Source organism: Chenopodium album, chromosome 4, assembly GCF_948465745.1.
Source record: "Chenopodium album chromosome 4, dcCheAlbu1.1, whole genome shotgun sequence".
NCBI classification, from domain to species: Eukaryota; Viridiplantae; Streptophyta; class Magnoliopsida; order Caryophyllales; family Amaranthaceae; genus Chenopodium; species Chenopodium album.
Window position 1 is genome coordinate 68794869 of NC_137837.1, and position 19781 is coordinate 68814649.

At 33.5% G+C, this 19781-nt stretch overlaps 1 protein-coding gene across 2 annotated transcripts; it reads right to left on the reverse strand.

Moving 5' to 3' along the window:
* Positions 1-637: 637 nt before the first annotated feature.
* On the reverse strand, positions 638-11875 carry LOC145629244 (uncharacterized). Of its 2 annotated transcripts, XM_081681789.1 has the most exons (10): positions 11674-11875; positions 11133-11559; positions 10793-10912; positions 8399-8478; positions 6986-7437; positions 5907-6079; positions 4845-4930; positions 2931-3064; positions 1295-1600; positions 638-933 (listed from the first exon to the last, which is right to left on the reverse strand). In XM_081681789.1, exons 2-10 carry the CDS (start codon positions 11526-11528, stop codon positions 749-751), a joined length of 1932 nt encoding a protein of 643 aa, XP_081537915.1. In that variant the 5' UTR covers positions 11529-11559; positions 11674-11875; the 3' UTR covers positions 638-748. The 2 variants fall into 2 exon arrangements, with proteins under 2 accessions (XP_081537915.1, XP_081537916.1); XM_081681790.1 differs by lacking the exons at positions 10793-10912; positions 11133-11559; positions 11674-11875 and adding an exon at positions 8627-8720.
* Between the last annotated feature and the right edge of the window lie 7906 nt (positions 11876-19781).

The following is a 19781-nucleotide window of genomic DNA, read 5'->3' on the forward strand; positions in this document are numbered from 1 at the left end:
TTAATTACAAAAAAAGCCACTTGAGAAACATATTATGTTTCTCATTCTTTTTTTTTTTTTTTTTTTTTTTTGAAGCAATATTTTGTTTCTCATTCTGATAAACTTGAATTTGCTATTAAAGTTGTCTGGTGGTATTTGCGCAAAGCTCACTTACTAAAAAGTTGTCAATATTGTGCGGACAACTTCAAAGATTGTATGCACAAACTTAAATTGGCGAATTAGAGATTTTTGGTCACTTACACGACCTGAATAGCATAAATTGTATGCACAAGCACAACCTGAAGTTGGAGCTCAAAAAATGACTTTTCATGAATGATACATCCAACATTATTTGCATATGATTAACATAAATTAAAAATCCAACACTTTGTAGTCTTTTGACCATTGTTTTTTCGTTTTTATATGCAGTTGCCATTCTAATATTCAGGATTTTCATTTTATTACGGAGCAATATTTTAACACGAGTTATAGTACTGTATAACCAATACTCCGTAATAATTTGCCAGTGATTTTTTCCCTAAGTAATTGATATTGCACTCCAAATTCATATTGGGGACATATCATACCTACTCAAGCGTTAGGTGCAGTAATAGTGCTTTAACACGAGTTATAGTGCTTGTTCGGATTACTGCTCGGAAGGTGAAACATTTTGATTAGTGAGATCAGTTAGTAAATTAGTGCAGTAATAAACTATCGAGATCTTGACTCTAAAAAAGCCTCGACGAATAAAATTATATAGCAAGTTATGTCACTTTCTAACAAGATTAGAGAAAAAACCTACAGAATTCTGCATGTGTGTGTATAAAAATGACAACAAGGTCCTATCGTTCTCATGCTCGTTCAGATATGTATTAACCCTCACAACATATTCCATCTCTTTCCCGTAAAAATGGGATGCACAAGCTGCCTTGTACGACATGAGCCTTGAGTCACCTGGGACATCAAAAAATTCAGGTCATTGCACAAAAACCAACATCAAGCTTAAGACATTGAGAGGCACAGGTAAAGGAATAGTTATGCAACTTCTTTACTAGCAACAAATAACAAAATGCACTCATTCATATACCAATGGTCTATATACAGTATAACAGGCACAGATGAAATAAACTTGAATGGGCAACATTATTGAATTAAACCAGATTCTCATTATCAATTTCAAAAACATGATAATGTTGCAAAAACTGTCCTTCGGTGGTTAAAAAAGTTTTACTTTACACAAAATGCACTCCGCTACAAAAAATTATTATTATACGACACAAACAATGCAGATAGCCAAAGTAAGTTTAGGCGATACCTTCTGCCATTTCTGATGCCAGTACGTGCTTGCTAAAATGGCGGTTCAACCACCATTTACAGCGGAATTTCCAAGTCTTTCCCGATGTACCCTCCACAAATGAGGGAGGTGTCCTACTGAACCGGATAGTATGCAAATTCTGACTCTGAATTTGCTCCCCATCTACACACATTGACATTCTGTCTTCTTCGCACTGGGAAAGTTTAAGCAAACATAAAGCAAATTCCCTCCATGAAGTGTGATCTCCATACGTCGCTTCCAAGTGAAGAGAAATCATCTCCACCAGACGTTCAGGAGAATACTCTCCTGGAAAGATTAAATGTCAAAAAAAAAAAAAAAAAAAAAAAAAAAAAGTGAAAACTTTTTACATCATACAAAGAGATGCTGCAGCAGCCATCTAAGTTTTCAGGGTAAGCAACCTTTTGATGAACATGTAAAGGAGTATGCTTTTTTATTTGAAAAATATTGAACAGAACAGAACCAAAATGAAATTATTCAACCTCATCTGAACTTAAGTAAGCTTATATCAACTTATTTGAACTTTCTTCAACTTTAATAAGAAACTTTATATTATAAAAATTTGGATTAACAAAATAGTAGATGTACATTATGAAAAGAAGTTGTCCTCAGAAAGAGATTGGAAATCTCAACTTATTTAACTCACTAGCCTGCACTTAATTATTTGAACTTCTTTATTCAAAAAAAAAAAAAATTATTTGAACTTCTAGCCATTAAACTAAACCTCATTTGAGTTGAACATATCAGTGCTTATTGGCAATTTATAAGTACTGAAACTTTAATTTTAAGGTGATGTAACATGCAACTCCCTAGGAGAATTTCAATTTATTAATACACTTTGTAACTGTTGTAATTTTGTTATACTAGCGGGGAAAAATTGAATTAAAATAAACAATCAAAAGCAAAACAATTCAGTGCAGGTGACAATAGGACTGAATATGTACTAATTACTCATAAATGACCAGCAGGCTCGGTCAAAACTAAACAAATATGTCATCAAGAATTCCATAGAAAACAACTACAACTTTCAAACTTGAGCTCAAGAATCATTGTGTTGTTTGTTTATGTTTCCTAGCTCAACTATATACCTTGCATAAAATGTTAACATATAAATGTTATACTTTACTCGAGGTATGTACTCTCCATGCAGTTCAATTAGTAGAGTTTTCTATTCTGGACATGTTAATGATAGCATAATTCCAACAACATAATTTTCACTTACCATATACTTTTGGTAATTAAAACACATTATAAAAATTTTAAAACTTGCATAAAAAGGGCAGTTGATTATAAAAGTGCAATGCTTAAAACCTTGAATAGATTATATCAAGGGTAGACATGATATTTTCAGTTTGTTCCAAGTTTGATGAAAATTAGATGGGCGAACATGTAAACTCCAATACTCAATCAATCACGATTTCCTTGTATCTGATTTAAATGTGTAAATTAATAAGACTACAGAGCAACGCCTTTGCACAATAATACAAAAGACAGATTATCTACAAGCCGACGGTATAGTAAACTTAGTAAGCATGTATATTTGAACTTTAACAATAAACAAGTGTATATAGGATTAGATTACAAAGAAAGCAAATATCAGGTTCCAAAAATACAATACCTTTTTTATTCAAGTCCAGGAGTCTTGCTAACGAATGCCTACATGTCGGGTCCCTCTTCATGACATCCTCGAAACATCCAGAGAGGTTATCATAATTGTTTGCATCAAAGCACTCGCAGAGACGAGCCTTTAATCTGCCAAAGCATAGAGGACAAAACTATAATACTCTAATCACACATTGATCACCTCATAATTTGATAATTATTCAGGAATTGCCATTGTATCTCAACAGACAGTTGATACTTATGCATAACAATCTACTGACACATTTCTGATTTCACAATTTAAATCTTCTTAAAATATAGAGTAGTTACAGCCGAACACAAAATAGCAAACAAATTAGAGTCACGAGTCTCTCAACTCGCAAAAGACTAATATCACAAAGTTTCTTACAAACCACAGCATAAGTAGGGGGTGTTTGGTTTAAGCAGGGTAAATGGAATGGAATCCAGAAAGGGGATACAAGGAGAATGGAAAACAATGACCCTGAATCTCCCTATCTGTTTGTATTTGTCCAGAAACGGAATGAACTGATTCCTAATTGCCTTTGTAACAGTTTGGTTCAAAGCACAGAATCAGACTAAAAAAATTTAAAGTCTTATTATTTTGTTACAATAATAACCTGTAATTAGATTTCATTTGCTTGCTAATCTTTGTGATAATTAAAGTGAACTCACTTTAGCATAAATTCTCTTAAATCTGAACTCATGAGCTTAACAATGTTTTATTAACCATCATGTGATATCACGAGTGTCTAATCCATTATATTTTGTGACCAAACTGTGATGAAAAGAAATGACTAGTTGCAGCTCCCTACAACAATCCACAAAGATAGCTGATAAAAATTATTGATGTGATCAAACAAATGGGTTATTGCCGAGAAGCCATAGGAAACCATGTCAATATGTCATGAAAGTTGAACTTGAAGTAGGTAAGATTGTGAGAAAACCATATAACCCTTTTAATTCACATACATAAAATATATTTATCACATATACAAATTTTATACTAGAAAATTCATTGCAAACTCACATATACAAAATCAATTCTAGCAAATTCAATACCAAGTGCATAAAAAAAGGTGGACACGGCTGCTTGGGTTCCAGGGTTAGAGATGAATACCCCAACCAAACACCCTCTTGTTCAATTTTAATTTATCATCTTTTAATGCTCCCATTATTGCAGTAAGATTCACCCTTTTAAGATATTAACCCATGCCTTTCAAACCACAAAGTAGAGAAGCATGCAGAACTGTAGAAGGTCAAGACTGCTTTCAAATCCCAAACATCAAGTGTCCATTGAAGATATAATACTGTGGTCTCTCTCTTCCAGGATTTTAGAAAAAAAAAACCATAGATTTATAAGGCTTTTAGGTGCCAAAAGGAGTTAACTGAAACAAGAGAGCAGTTAAGAAACGTAAAAAATTGAGATCAAATGGAAGAAGTACAAGTGAAGTGCTTACAGATAAGCAACGACTTTACAGCTTGCTATTTATATTTTTGCTAAGAAATGGGACTATATTCCTATAATCCTATGTCAGGGTTTAATAACACTACTGTTTAGTTATAATAACGGAAAGAAAGAAGGAAAATCCTGCAGCGTATTGAGGGTGAACAGTTGTTTTCGTCAGCTTAATTTCTGCTATTTAAAAATGGGTTTTTCCATTTATAACGGGGTTTTCCATTTACTTCCCTTCTTCATCTACCAAATTCAATGTGTCTTTTTACACCAAAAATGGGATGTGTCTCACTTCCTGTATCTCCAAACCTCTTCTAGCATATATCTCCCTACCAAACGCACTGCCTTTTCCCAATTCTACTCCCAATATCATGGTACCACATTTCAGTTCCTATTTATAGATAATCCACATGCAATTGTATGCTCCATATCTTAATTAAGAGGCAAGATCATTACCTAAAAGAAAGCACTGAGCTTGACTCATTGCAGGACTGCTCAAGAATAGCTAAGGCTTCCTTACCGCGACCATCAAGAAGCAACAGCTGCCAAAAGAAATTTTTAATTAATAAAGATTGAAATACACATTGCAATCAATGACACATAATATCCAACAATTTACATCACCAATTCACCATAACAGCAATTGCACTACACCACACCACACTAGTTGGAGCAGGTATAGGTATGACATTGGTGGGTAGTGGGTGGGCGTTGATATCATAAGTCATACCTGCCATGGGTTAGGTAGATATTGGAATTATAAGCATACCCGTCTTGCCCCTGCCTTGTATCCAAAACAAGTTTATCATACATTTCAACCAAATCCAAAGATAAGAAGAGTTCACAGCCCAAACTCAAAGCCTATGTCTGTATCAATGATGTGGATGGCACATTGGTCATTACTTTTTTTGTATGTATTTGATTTTGTAATTGTTAATTTGTTTACTCTATTTCAATTTACTTTGCCCACTTTCCTTTTTCCATCCATCCCAAATTAGTTTGCCCATTTCTAAAATTGGCAAGGGTTCACTAGTTTATATTACTCTCTTTTTCAATACTAAAAGTTCAAATCCCTAGTTTGCCCATTTCTAAAATTGGCAAGGGTTCACTAGTTTATATTACTCTCTTTTTCAATACTAAAAGTTCAAATCCCATCTTGGCAAACTAAGTTGGGACAAAGGGGTAATATATATATTTTTTTTAATACTACCTCCGTAACCTCCCTTACCATAACTAAAAGTTTCTTATCATGCTACTATACTCAATATAATTATACTACACAAGCCTTAACTTTCACAAAGTGACATGACAAAGTTAGATCCTCAAATTAATAGCAAATTGCTACAGAAACTGAGAAACAGGCTTAATCTTGCATTTGTCTGCAAACCAGTTGAACCCTACAAACTTTCTTATCCAACTTCACTAATAATAAACTCAAATTTTGTAAGGAAAGGAATTAATGAATGCAAACTCAGATCACTGCATATGGTAAAGACAAAACATAAAACAATAAAGTACCTGTATCAAAGGAAGTAATGCTGCCACTGAGATTGGAGGCGGAGAATGAAGAGCAAGCTTTAAGAACTTCAAAGCTTCCTTGTAATAATCACCAAAAAACTGTCGACGAGAAGAGAGCATGTCCATCAAATTATCTGAAGAAGGCACTCTTATGGGCAACAGTGATTGCAAGCCTGTTTTGACAAAACAAGGCTCAATATATTGGTACCAAGAGTAACCAATGAGAAATTGCACCAGCAAGGAAATAGGTCTGGCTACTCAATTTTACATATATATATATATATATATATATATATAAACATAAAAATAAAAAAATAAAAAATAAAAAAAATAAAAAAATAAAAAAACAGACACACACACACACAGAGATACCTATATCCATAAAAAATAAAATAAAAAAACAAAAAAAATAAAAAAACAGACACACACACACAGAGATACCTATATCCATAAAAAATAAAAAAAAATAAAAAACATAAAAACAGACACAAACACACACAGAGACACCTTTAGCTCCAAACTATTTACATCTTTTTCCTTTTTCCCTCAAACCCTGCAATTGTAATGCCTCTACCACCACCAAATTTAAGACCACAACCTGAAGATCCCACTACCCCATACGGCCCCTGAGAAGCTATTACCACTCGGACTAAATTAATCCACCCCACCCCATCACCACTAACCACCAAATTGTTTCCTCCTACCCCAAACAATCAAAACAACCAATCTATACCCTTAGTTTGTGACTTATATACATTATTCCAACCCCATCCATCACAAAGTACTGCCAACACAACTATGCCACATATTCCTACAGTGATAAGTCAAATGGAGCTGTCAATAGAAATAGCAAGACATCATCATGCTACCAGCCTACCACTTCATATTAAGTATCATGATCCTGGAAGACCAAAGGAAGTATCTGCCAGGACCACCAGTACTTATGGACTGACTTACTGGATTCCATAAATCTATAAGAAACACAGTGAAGAGCAATTGCTCTGAAGAAAAAATAAAGGAGAGGGGTGACAAACTGCGCAGGTGAGGATAGATAATTACAAAAACTGAATTACACTCACTGTGTACATTATATGCAGAAGAACATTGATATTGATGATAAGCATGTTGATTTGAGCCATCAGTTTCTACACTTGTTTCATCAGACCTCATATAGAAATCCTGTGACTGTAGTTTCTTGTCATTCTCAACTGGCTTGACCCCAGAAACCTCGCCGTCTGGCTTTTGATTGACATTTGCACAAGTGTCCTTGTCATTCACAACAGATGTCTCTGAATGATAGTGCAACTCTGAATATGTCTCATAGATACTGGCTGCATCCCCATCGTTCAGGTTATCAAGTTCCTGAGAGGAGTTGGTTTTCATAGTCTCGGACTCCATAGGCATGCAAGACTCTTCTAAGTTTCCCAGCCGCATCTTGTTTGGCAGTTGTGAATACCACAACTCATAATTGGTCAAACCCATTACCAAATTAGATTTCAGGTCTCTTGCAGATTCATATTCCTGCTGAAGACTACATGAATAACCAATAGAACACACATTTCAAAAAAAAAAAAAAAATATATTATTAAATATAATACACTTCCTCCGTTTCATTTTACTTGCAACAATTTGACTTTTGACACTATTTACATATTTTTGTTTGAAAATCCTTAGTAATGTGCTTCATAAGGAAAAAAAATAGTCAAGTGGGATCCTGTTAGATTCATCAAAATGTATACTTTCACAATATCAACTTTTTATTATATTGTACTAGATCATAACTAAATATATCAATGGTTGAAGTTATGCTTCAGCAACCGTAAAAATCAAATGTGCAAGGAATTGGAACAGAGGAAATAGTAATTGGAACAGAGAAAATATTAAATGAACAAAGATAAGTAAAAAGGTAATCAGCTCCATAAAGCTCAAAAAAGAAGTTAAATCATAGAAAAAAAAAAAAAACAACAACAACATTTGCACATCTATGATACACTCAAGCTTCGACATCAAAGCTGGTATATCTCCTATTTATCTTCATAGCACATGATACTAAAACTAGCTTTCAATTTTGTGCTATCATGAGAGGTTAGTCATGTTGATGAAAGCGAGATTAAGAGAGAAGAGAAAGTGAAATTTCTGTTTCATAAGATTCAGGCTCATGGTTTTTAGAGGAATTACTTGTAGTAGCAGACTAGCAGTGTATTCAAATCTTAATCAGGAATTCAGGACTTTAAATTCTAACAAGGACATTAAAACGAAGGTTATAAAGAAAAATAATGCATAAATTAGAGGTATGATTTACTGGCAAAGAAAAAGGACAAGGTGATAGAGCCACCATAGTATAGAAAAAAGCAGTAGCAAAAAATTAATTTGACCCAACTACAAAATTGAATTAGGAACGCATCCGTCTAATGCACAAGTATTCAGCATTTTATTTGTTTATCCAAGTCGTACTTGGCAACTGTTGCATAGAAAAAGACAGTAAAATTTACCTTTGCAAACTAAGACGGGCAGAGTCATGGTTATTTCGTGCAAGAGAGAAAAGAATGTACTCCAACAGAACAGATCTATCCTGTCAAAATAATACATAGTAAGAATCTACACATGTATAAAGAAATAATGAAGCTTAAACCAGAGAAAATATAGTTTACAGAAGCCCCCACAACCCCACCCCAAAACAAATAAAAGCTTCTTATGTATTCGCCCAATTGTCCATGTACCTGACAGAAGAAGCTACTCAAAAACATAAATATCCTCTGAGATGTTCATTATATAATGAAGGAGCATTATCAAGATATTTGTTACCATTACCTCCAACTTTTGCAGGATTTCCCCTTCTCATTTTATCTTTGAATTTACCTAATTTAATTCTATTGAAAAGAAATACTCCTACACCACAATCCTGGGGAAGCAAGGGAGCCATTCCATTTCTTGTAGCCAAAACGATCCCAAAGTAAAAAAGAAATAAATTTCATAGCTTAAAACCTTTAAAATGCCAAGCTACACAAGAATAAGCATTCATATCTTTTAAACGTGCTGCTGTAATAGCTATCAATTGAGCACAATGGAGAACAGATGATAGTATTACACCTCTGTCAGGAGGAACAGGTATAAAAAGAGTACTATAGTTTGATGGGTGGTATTGTTTGGATTCCAATAAATAGCATATATCCATCCCTGATCTGAAATTGGCATAGAATTGACCCATTATCAACCCCACTCCCGTGTACCCCGGTCCCGCATATTTGGCAACCCACTTAATACATAGAGTACGCCACTATGTAAAATAATAGATTTTCAAAAGTCATAATTTTATTAGAATGAATTTTTTTTGGATATTTTTATTAATTTTGCAACAAACAAATAAGAAGTAGGTCGTAGGAAGGTAATGTGCAGTGCATCTGCCTAGTGATGGAGCAAAGGCAAATGCAACTTTGATCTTTTGCCTACTTGTGCAAGTGTAATTTTAAGATTAAACAGGTCACAAGTAGCAAGCAGGTGCCGGATGTAAGAATTCAACTCAGAATAATGATAGTTCTTATCTATTGGCAATAACTAAAGTTCAAGATGGAACTTTTCTACAAGTTAACAAGGCCTAGCTGCTAGATCTCACTAGATTAACAATGCATTCTGATTTCTAAGCACCAAGAAAGAATACCGGATATAACTTATGGGCATTATAAAAATCCACAAAACTTTAAATATTTTCCATGGAAAATTGCTAAAACCTCAATATCCATTTGTTGCGAGTAATTTGTAACGGAAGAAGTATATCCTATTAGAAATTAGGTTTCAAACTCATGATTTGAATATATTTAATTAAATTTAGATATGACGTCTTGATTATGCATGTCGGTAGAATCTTACAATTTTATGATTCAATTCTGACAGCCCTTTCCAATTCAAAGTAGAATCCCGATTTTAATAACTTTGCATAAAAGCAAATGAAATAGCTATCATCAACAACAGTTTGATCAGTTTTTATTTGGAAGACTCCCATCCAACAAGTTTAAGCTTAAAGCAGCTTCAAGAACGATAAATGGGTGTGACAGAAACTTATGAAAGCCAACAGTTTAAAAGACTTTTCCAAAAAAATTCAAAAGCTAATAGTTCACAAGACTCTTTCTGCTCCTAACTTTTGCTTCTGTCACCAGAACAAACTTCAACAGTATTTCCTCTCGTATATTTGAATTTTTAAGACTAATAATCCAGCAACAGAATTATTACAATATCATTCATCATAACTTTTGAACTTTTGATAATTTCCTCTCCTCCCCCGGCTTTAATCATCACATATTCCTCCTTGTGGTCTCTTTTTCGGTATTAAGTAAGAGTTATTCTCCACATGGCTGTAATAACTAGTGAGTTACTAGTGATTATACACATCCTTAATTTCAGTATATGTAAATGTATTCACCAACAATAAATTAGATAAACACTGAATGACTCCTATGTTTTGTGTTTTAACCACTTGTGATTTCCAAAAAAAAAAACCAAAAAAAACAAAAGGCTGGAATAATATCACAACTTCTATGAATAAACATTCTACTTTGGACATGTTTGGCCTAGTTAAACATCCATTGACTATTCACAATTACTGAGAAGAGTCAGAGACTTGTAAAAGTTATAACTAATTCCGTTCTTATTTCTTTCTTCACTACTAGCACATTCATCGATTGACTAGTTTTAATGACTTTTCCACCAAGAGAAGAAAAACAGAGGGTCATAAAAGTTGTAACAACTTCCATTCTTATTTCTTTATTCACTACTAGCACTTCATATGCATGCTCGCCTAATAAGAGAATTAAAAATAGGCAAACTGATGATAAAAGTTATACAATTTCACTCTTCATGCTTTAAACGATGTGATTTAACATAAGATATACCTTGAATGGCCACCTCTTGTTAGACTTTATCTTTTCCTTCCACGTATCATACAAGTGCTCAATCCTTGATGAGTAAAGATCTGGATTACAATCCATGTGTTGAAGAAGCTCCATAGCGACCTATGACAACAAAAACATAGATTGCTTGTCAAGAAGATTGCATTTACTAGAAGTGAACAATGAAATTACTTAGATAAAGGGAACATTGCAACGAATAACAATTATGCACATTTCAAAAGAAATTAATTCCTATGTTACAAGTAATATTATAACGCGATCTCAAATGCAAATAAAACAAATTTTTCAGAAGTAAAACCCCCGAAAGTGATGAAGAACATACCCAATACTTGAAACGATTGCTCTGAGGTGCTTTTTCTCTACAAGTCCCTTGTAAAAGCGCACTTAACACTCCACTAGCATCGACCCAATTGCGTTGTACAACAAGCTTGCGAAGAAGGTAACGCAACCGAATACGATTTTCATGGCACACATTCAATGAACCGACTTTCAGAGAATACGTAGGTACGGTCAATAACAATGCAACTCGCTTGAAAGATCTCCTTCCCCTCGTATTCAATTTATTTGGCATTCTCTTTTTAATTTCAACCTCTTTTTTATCATCTAAAACATCATCTAGGTTTGATGTATGCAGATTATCATCTTCCATATGCAGATTATCATCTTCCATATGTAAATTATCATCTTCCATATGTAAATTATCATCTTCCAATTTCATAGTTCCGTCCTTAAGTTAACTAATTAGGGTTCTGCAACACAATAGCAACCAAATTTTCATTCAATTACCAATTTAATAAGCTATAATAGTACAATAATCAATCCAGCTAAGAAGAACCCTAAAATTGTTTAAAAAGAACAATTACCTGAGAAGGCGCTTCAATGGAGGTTAGAATTGGACGAGCTTCGACGTTGTCGCGAAGACGAAGCTCGAAGGAGGGGACTTCTCAATGGCGTCGATCGTCGGTGGTTGGGTGGTTGTCGTCGCCGGTGTTTGAGGGAAGAAGAGTTGGTTTTCCGAGTGGCTATTGGGTTTTGATTTTTTTTTTTTTTTTTTTTTTTTTTTTTGACAGGAAGGGTTTTGATTTTTTTTTTTTTAGGCAATTTTGTTTTTTACCACCTCACAAAAACACGAAAATCTCTTTAACATCCTCCCACAAAAAAGTATTACTTTACCACCTCATAAAAAACACGAAAATAGGTTTTACCACCACTTAACTGATTCCGTTTAGGAATCCGTTAAGTGGGCCCATAAAGCCACGTGTCGTGTTATTATTGGCCAAAAAAAGAAAAAAAATAATTAAAAAAAAAAAAAACCTAAAACTACCCAGCCGCCACCACCGCGCCACCACCCAAGCAACGACTGCCCCCCCGAACCTACCACCGGCGGCGCGGCTCCACCCCCTCCCTCTCCCAACCCACCTGAACGCCCCCTTCCCTCTCCCACAACCGCAATCGACCCAAAAACCACTGACCCACAACCTTCAATGACCACGAATCCCCCCCAAAACAACCACGATTCCGGCCACAAATGGCCGAAATCGGCCGGTTAAGGCCACTCAGCCCCAAAACCGGCCGATTTCGGCCATTTGTGGCCGAAATCGTGACCGTATTAGGGAAGGAGGGTTTTGGGTTTGGTGGTTTTTGGGGGGTGTTTCGGCTGCGGGAAAGGGACGGGGAGGGTTCAGGTGGGTTGGGAATGGTGGTGCAACGCGGGTGGTGATTTCGGGGAGTGCTGTGGTGAGTTGGGGGGAAGGCGGCGGTGGTGGCGCGGGGGTGGCGTTGTGGTAGTGGCTTGAGTAGTTTTAGGTTTTTTTTTTTTAATTTCTCTTTTTTTAACAAATAAAATGCTGACACGTGTTATTGTGGGCCACACTTAACGAAATTTTTGGATGGAAACCGTTAAGTGGTGGTAAAACCTATATTCGTGTTTTTTATGAGGTGGTAAAGTAATATTTTTTTTTTGGGAGGTGGTAAAACAGATTTTCGTGTTTTTGTGAGGTGGAAAAAAACAAAATTTCCTTATTTTTATTAATTAAAAATTTTATTTTATTAAATTTAAAATCTTTTTTGAACAAATAAACGTGCAACGTGTTTAAAAAAAATAAAAAAATAAATAAACGTGCAACACGTGGCATAGTTAACCCTTTTTTGAGGTTACTGATAATCGGGATTGATCAAAGAAAATGTAAGTGAAAATTGGGATTATTGTAGAATGCAAAACTTTTGAGTAGAACAGACTCACGGTGAGTCTATCCACACAACAGATGGTGGTGATGTCGAAGACAACAGAGATGATTTCTGATGAATCAGTGGCGGCTGCACAGTGCCTTATCGACGCCATTCTCGCTGGAGATTCAACGCCATTTTAGAGCAATAGAAAAACAGCAAGATTAACCAAAAAAACAAGTAGAAAAAAAAAACCATACGAGGAAAGAGAAACTTAGCGGGGGAAGATTTGATCTGCAATTAAACACCCAAAATTGGAGTAAATTTCAAGTAAAAATAGAAGAAAATAGATGGAATAGGATGGAATTGAGAGAACCCGTTAAGAAAGAGAGAGAAAGGGAGGAGAATGAGATAAGCAATATCATTGGAGTAGGAGACGCAGTTGAAAGTAGTCATACCAGTGTTCATACCTTGTTTACTAATAATGCAAAAATTAGATTAATAAGATTAGATATTAGATTATTTATGTCATATATAATATATTAGATTATATTACTAATGTCATATATTAGGTTATTATTGTCAATATTAGAATATTATTGTCAATATTAGAATATTATAGTCAGTATTGTTATATTATTGTCAAATATTAGAATACTATTGTTAAATATTAGAATATAATATTGTCATGTAATAAGAATATTAGAATTTCATATATTAGAATAATATTATCGTCATATAATAGAATATTAATGTCATATATTAGAATTCTAGATTAGACTTGTGCGACGCACAAATTGCAAATTATTGAAATAAAATAAAATATTTCTACTATTATTTTTCCGTATATACTTGTATATTAGATCATAAAAACAAATCTATCCTCATAATTACATGAGTTGTAACAAAATATAAAAAATTAAAATTCAATGTCAATCTGATCTAATCAAACATATGCATACAAATTTATATACTCCATCTAAGATCAAGTTCAAAATACAAAATAAAAATACTTGTAATTTAAAGATCCTTGTTGAAGGACCAACTCAATCAAAAGTTTAAGCTAATGGTTGAGGCCTTAAGATTATGTTTTTATACTCTATTAATCTTAATTTAAATAAATAGAAGCGCCTTGAAAATACAAAACAACGATAACACTTATTACCAACATAAGTTCATTTTTGTATAACAAACATCCATATTATTAGTACATGACTTCATAGCTAGGTTGCTTGCACAATCTTTAGTATAAAAAATAAATAAATAAAAGCAAAACACACACACACACAAATAACATACAAACCTTTAAAAAACATGATAGTCAAAAGATTGAAATAAAAATAGTTTAAAAAATAATCAATTTCTAGAAAAAAAAACCAAAAAATATATGACATCATAAGCGCATTTGGCGGGAAAATTTTTAAAGAGAGAGCGACACATATACAATTTGGGGAGAGGATGATGTCAGCAATTTTCTATTTTAGTTTTAGTTAATAGATAGATTATTGTCAGATATTAGAATATTATTGTTAGGTATATTGGACTCACGGTGAGTCCGGTCTCACGCTAAACCTTCTCTTGCATAATAATCGAAAGTTGGGATTATTTAACGTAAAATAGGTAAAGTTGGCATTATTAAAGTGTATTTTTCCCTTAAGGATAAAATTGATACTCTAAAGTAAAGTCTATTGTTTTATTTGGAAACATTAATTTGACTAGGAAATTCATTAAATTATTAGGAACTAGGTTAAATCTCATGTCATGCACAATGATCTATAGTAATAAACTAAATTATCCTTGTGTAATGCACAACATAAAAAATTTCTTTAAAATAAATATATTTTATATGTGTACCTCATATGAGAAATAAATATAGAAACATAGCCATTAATTGCAATGGTATTTAGATCTAAATAATTTTGAAGATAGTAAAAATTTAACCAAATTATACAATATGCAGTACTCTTAAACTAAGAGTAATTATATTTGAAGTCTAGATAGTTTTTTTTATAGATCCATAATAATATAAAAAAAAAATGAATAGAAATAACATATTAATAATAGTTGTCTTCAAAAAAAAAAAAAGTCTGTATTTATAATTTAATAATTTAAGGTAAAAAATAAGAAGGTTTCAAAAAATAAGTAAAAATAAAAATAAGAATATGATGTCAGCAATTGATTTAGGCGGGAAATTTTTTTACCACAACTTGACATCTGTACAATTTAAATAGGGGACGATGTCAGCAGTTGTTACTTTAGTTATATTTATTTATAGATTGTCCACTTAATAAGTCATTTTGTCAACAACTAATCAGTCAAAATTGTTGTAAAAAAAGGAAATTCTCATTGGTACATTTTTGTACCCTATAGTATTGACTTTTCCCAATGATATACCACTTATGGGTCATTTGGTTGGATCATTTGGAATGAGTTGAAATGGATCTAAAATCCATTCCATCTCATTTTTTGTTTGGTTGAGTTTTTAATAATGGAATCTCACACCTAAGGGGTTCTAACCAGGATTGGCAAAAACTGACCCGACCCAAAAATACAACACGAACCCAACCCAAAAATAGTGGGTCAGGGTTGAGATTTTCGACCCAAAAACTTAAATGGGTTGGCACGAACCCGGCCTGAAATTAAATGGGTTAGGTTGAGGTTGAAAATTCTAACCCAAAAACGACCCACGTAACCCAAAATATTTTTGGGTCAAAATCAGGTCGGGTTAACCCGAACCCGACCTAATATCCCAAACCTGGATAAGTAATGTTGAAAAAAAAAAAACCGAACCTAATGAAATCAGCCCAAGCCCATATATAGCTCCATATAAAAACTAAACCCTAAATCCCTTCAAACTCTCACTCCTCTAGTCCTCTCATTAATAGGACTTAGTAGGAAGTTGACAGGCTATAGTCGTATCACCTAATCAAAAGTAATTCCTAAAACCACTAACTAAATGTAGATAGGGAAGTAGGGTCGAATCCACAGAGAAACGAGTCTTTCTATTCCTAATTAATTCAAGCAATCTAAATTATAAAGTAACCAAAATATTGTAATCAAAGGAAACTAAACTACGAAGATTAAGAGTAAGGAGAAAACAATGAAGAAAAGGCCTAGGGTATAGGTTCACCAATAAATAATATTCCAGGGTAAAACATAATAATCAATCATCAATGCTTAAGTTAATCAGATCATAAAGGGCTTTCGCTACGTATTACAATCACATAATTAATTTACCGGTATTAAATCTCATCTCTCGAATCTCGACTTAACCATTTATAAATTAAATTGCCTATTGAAACTAGACCTAAACATCAATTCTCATCTCTCAAATCTCGAATCAATATTGTCAAACTCATGCATAAAAGATCTGCGCAAATCTAGTCACAGAGAATTAAATCAATTAATAGGAAATTAGTCTAGCATTGACAATTAACAACAATAAATTACTCCTTCATATTATTTATGGATCCCCATAAACCCTAGAAATAAAACTACTCACACATAATTAAATCTAAACTAATCAAAGTAATAAAATAAGACATGATCAAAGAATTAAAATAAATAACTGATATTAAAGTAGAAGAAATCGTTACCGAAATAATCTGGAATTAAGAGTAAAGTTAAGAACAAAGTATATGAGAGAGAAACTAATATAAAAGCTAAGTTGTAGACACCCATTTGTGTCTCCCCAAAACCAAACCTAGTGATGAGTACCTTTCGCGTCGAATTATAATCGAATGAAGTGAAAGTGTGGAAAGTTTAGTGTTGCGGATAGTTTTAATTTCTTTTTTCTCTTCTCTCTGTTTTTGAAAACTTATCTCAAGAAAACAGCCAATATGGTTTGGTTGGTCCATGATATGGGTCCAATAGTAGTGTAGTTGGATGGGGCTTGACAAGAGCTTTCTAACGATATATTATAAGCCCAATTCCGATGAATATTGAGGAAGTTATGGTCAATTTACTGAACTGGGCCCGGTTTGAGCCTTATATGCGGCCCAATGATATAGGGGAGGGCCTAATATAGATTTATCATTCCTAATGCAATTAGGAATGGTTTTAGTCTTCTAGATTCTTCTAGAAGATTCTTTTCATTCCTAATTCAATTAGCATTGATAAATTGACTTTTGTTGACTTTTCAGAGTTTTAATTAAAATCAAAGAACATATTTTGACAAAAATATGATTTTATCCTCCTATACGGCAATTTCTATCTGATTTTAAGAAAACCCGAGAATTTCTGAATCAGCGCCAAACGCTAGCTGTAGCGCCTGGCGCTACGCTTGGCGCCTGTAGGCGTCGCTCGAAGTGCGCCTACGTAAAAGCATGTTGTGAATATGCTTGGCACTCATAGGAAGTGGGAATTGACATAATACGATTAGGGACAAGGAAAATAGGGAGCCGCCAACAAGTTTTTAAGGAACTTGTAAACCGTTCACGAATCATAAAAGGCAACCACGATAAAGGGACAACGAAGGCAACAACGATTGGCCCGTGAAGGTTACACCCCATTCATAATCCATGAGATTACTAACTCCATATGGTTCGGAACCACGAAAGGAGGATCGGGGATGATGGTACGAAGTGAGTCATGGAGTCACATTCGCCCGTATTGGCCTCTACTCGATTCTTATAGTGAAAAGTGATTCCTTTTATCTCAAAGGCATACAAACAATAATTCAATTCGCTCCAAACTATTATTTAACTAAATTGGTTTAATATTAATGCACACATAATTCTAAAATATTGGTGATCACTTGAATTAATAATAAGATTAAAAGGGATCCTAAACCAGTTGTCCAAATTATCTTATTAGGCGTGATTTTCAATTACATATTCCCTTTAACATGAAATATGGTGATCATAAAAAATATAATAGAATAAACATTAATATTGGAAGCAATTTAACAATAATAATGTTAGTCAAATCAAATACAAAATAACCTAATCATGATACTAGCAATAAGAAAATAAAATAAGAGTAATTAAATTAATTAATTACTCACATTCCGCGCGTTCCTTTAAATTGCTACATCATGAATAAATTGTTAGTAACTTCAATAAAAAAATATAAATTAAATGGAAATTAAATTAAATTAGAGTTGATTTGGTCCAAACCCTCAGTCAATTATACCTTTCACGCCTTGGTTTAAGTATAGAACTTTGAGTATTGTATGAACTGCTTGGAGTGCTTAATTAGGGGAAGTATTTTGAGAAAATAGGATGACTAGTATTTAGGCTAAAGAGGGAGAAGAGAATTATTTTATGATCAAGCTTCTTCATGATTGAAAAAGAGGTGATATGATCTCTATTTATAGGGAAAAAAGAGGGTCTAAGAATCAAGAAAAGATCGAGTTCGAATCGGATTAAAACTCTTGCGATAGACAACAGTTTTTGCGGTTTTTGTTTTTATCATATCTTTTGATCCAGAAATCGGAATAAGATGAATAAGATATGGTTGGAAAGCTCTTGAAGTCTACTTTCTAACCCAATTAAAATCAGATTAAAATATTTTGTAAAAAAAAATATATGGCCGAAATAGTGGGACGGTGTCAGTTTTGGATAGAGTTTGACATTTTATTCATATCTTTTCCGTTATGGCTCGGAATTGATATTATAATATATCATTGGAAAGATAATTTCAAGCGCTATCCAACCATATAAAATTTGGATAAAAAATATGAGGCACGAAAATAATATCTGTCTATCTTTGAGTGTCTTTCAATTCGAATAAAATTAGGACTTTCAAAAAAAGGAGTTTTATTCAATTTCAAACTATTTAATCTTATCTTTTCAAAAAGGATAATCAAGATCTTTTAGAAACTTATAGAAGTTTCTAATTAATCCTAATTTATTTAGAATTGGGATTAAATCATTTGGACCCTCCACATGATCATTGGGTCGTAGGTAAGGTGGGCTTAGGTTCGGTTTGGGCTCGGTTTAATATTTTGGCCATAACTTATTCGTTATAACTCGGATTTGGGCTTATAATATATCGTTGGAAATATCTTTTCAATCCCCATCCAAATATTTAATCATTGGACCCATATTATGGACCAAAATAAATTGGATCAAACATTTTTATAAAAAGGACACGAAATGAATGATTTTAAAGGACACGAAATGAATTATTTTGGGTTTAAAGGCACGAAAAGAGGAAAATAAGTTATGGTTTGGGAATGGGCTAAGAATTGGGTTGGTTTATGATATGGAAATATGGATTTAAGCACTCCAAAAATTAAATACTCAACCCGACCAATAATGGCGGTGAAAGGTTGTTCATCATCGGGTTTGGTTTTGGGGAGACATTTTTAGGTGTCTACAGCGCCTGGCACTAGCATTGGCGCCTGGCGCTAATGTTGGCGTCTGGCGCCAATAGCCAGCGTTGGCGCTAATCAGATTTTATCTGCGCCAGAACTCTGTTTTGATATTTTATCTTTTTGGCTGATTTTTCTTTATAAATAACGTCGTAAAAACTCCGTTTTCATTCATCAACAATCATCAGTTTTCATCCACAATCATCTACAATCTACCATTTTACTCTCTCTCTCTCTCTCTTTTCTAAACTAGCTTCTCTCAAATACAAAATTTCGCATTCATTAGATCTAGAAACACCTAGCCATATTCGAAGTTGTCTTCGCCCTAGACGTGAAAGGTTTTAATTTATGAGGGTTTGGTCCCAAATCTCTCTTTCAATTATTTAATTTAATTGTTGATTATATTTTCCTTGAAGTTACTAACGTGTGTATTTTGTTATTAGAAAGAGGTACGAGGCATCAAAGTAAGTGCTTTAATGGTTTTATTGA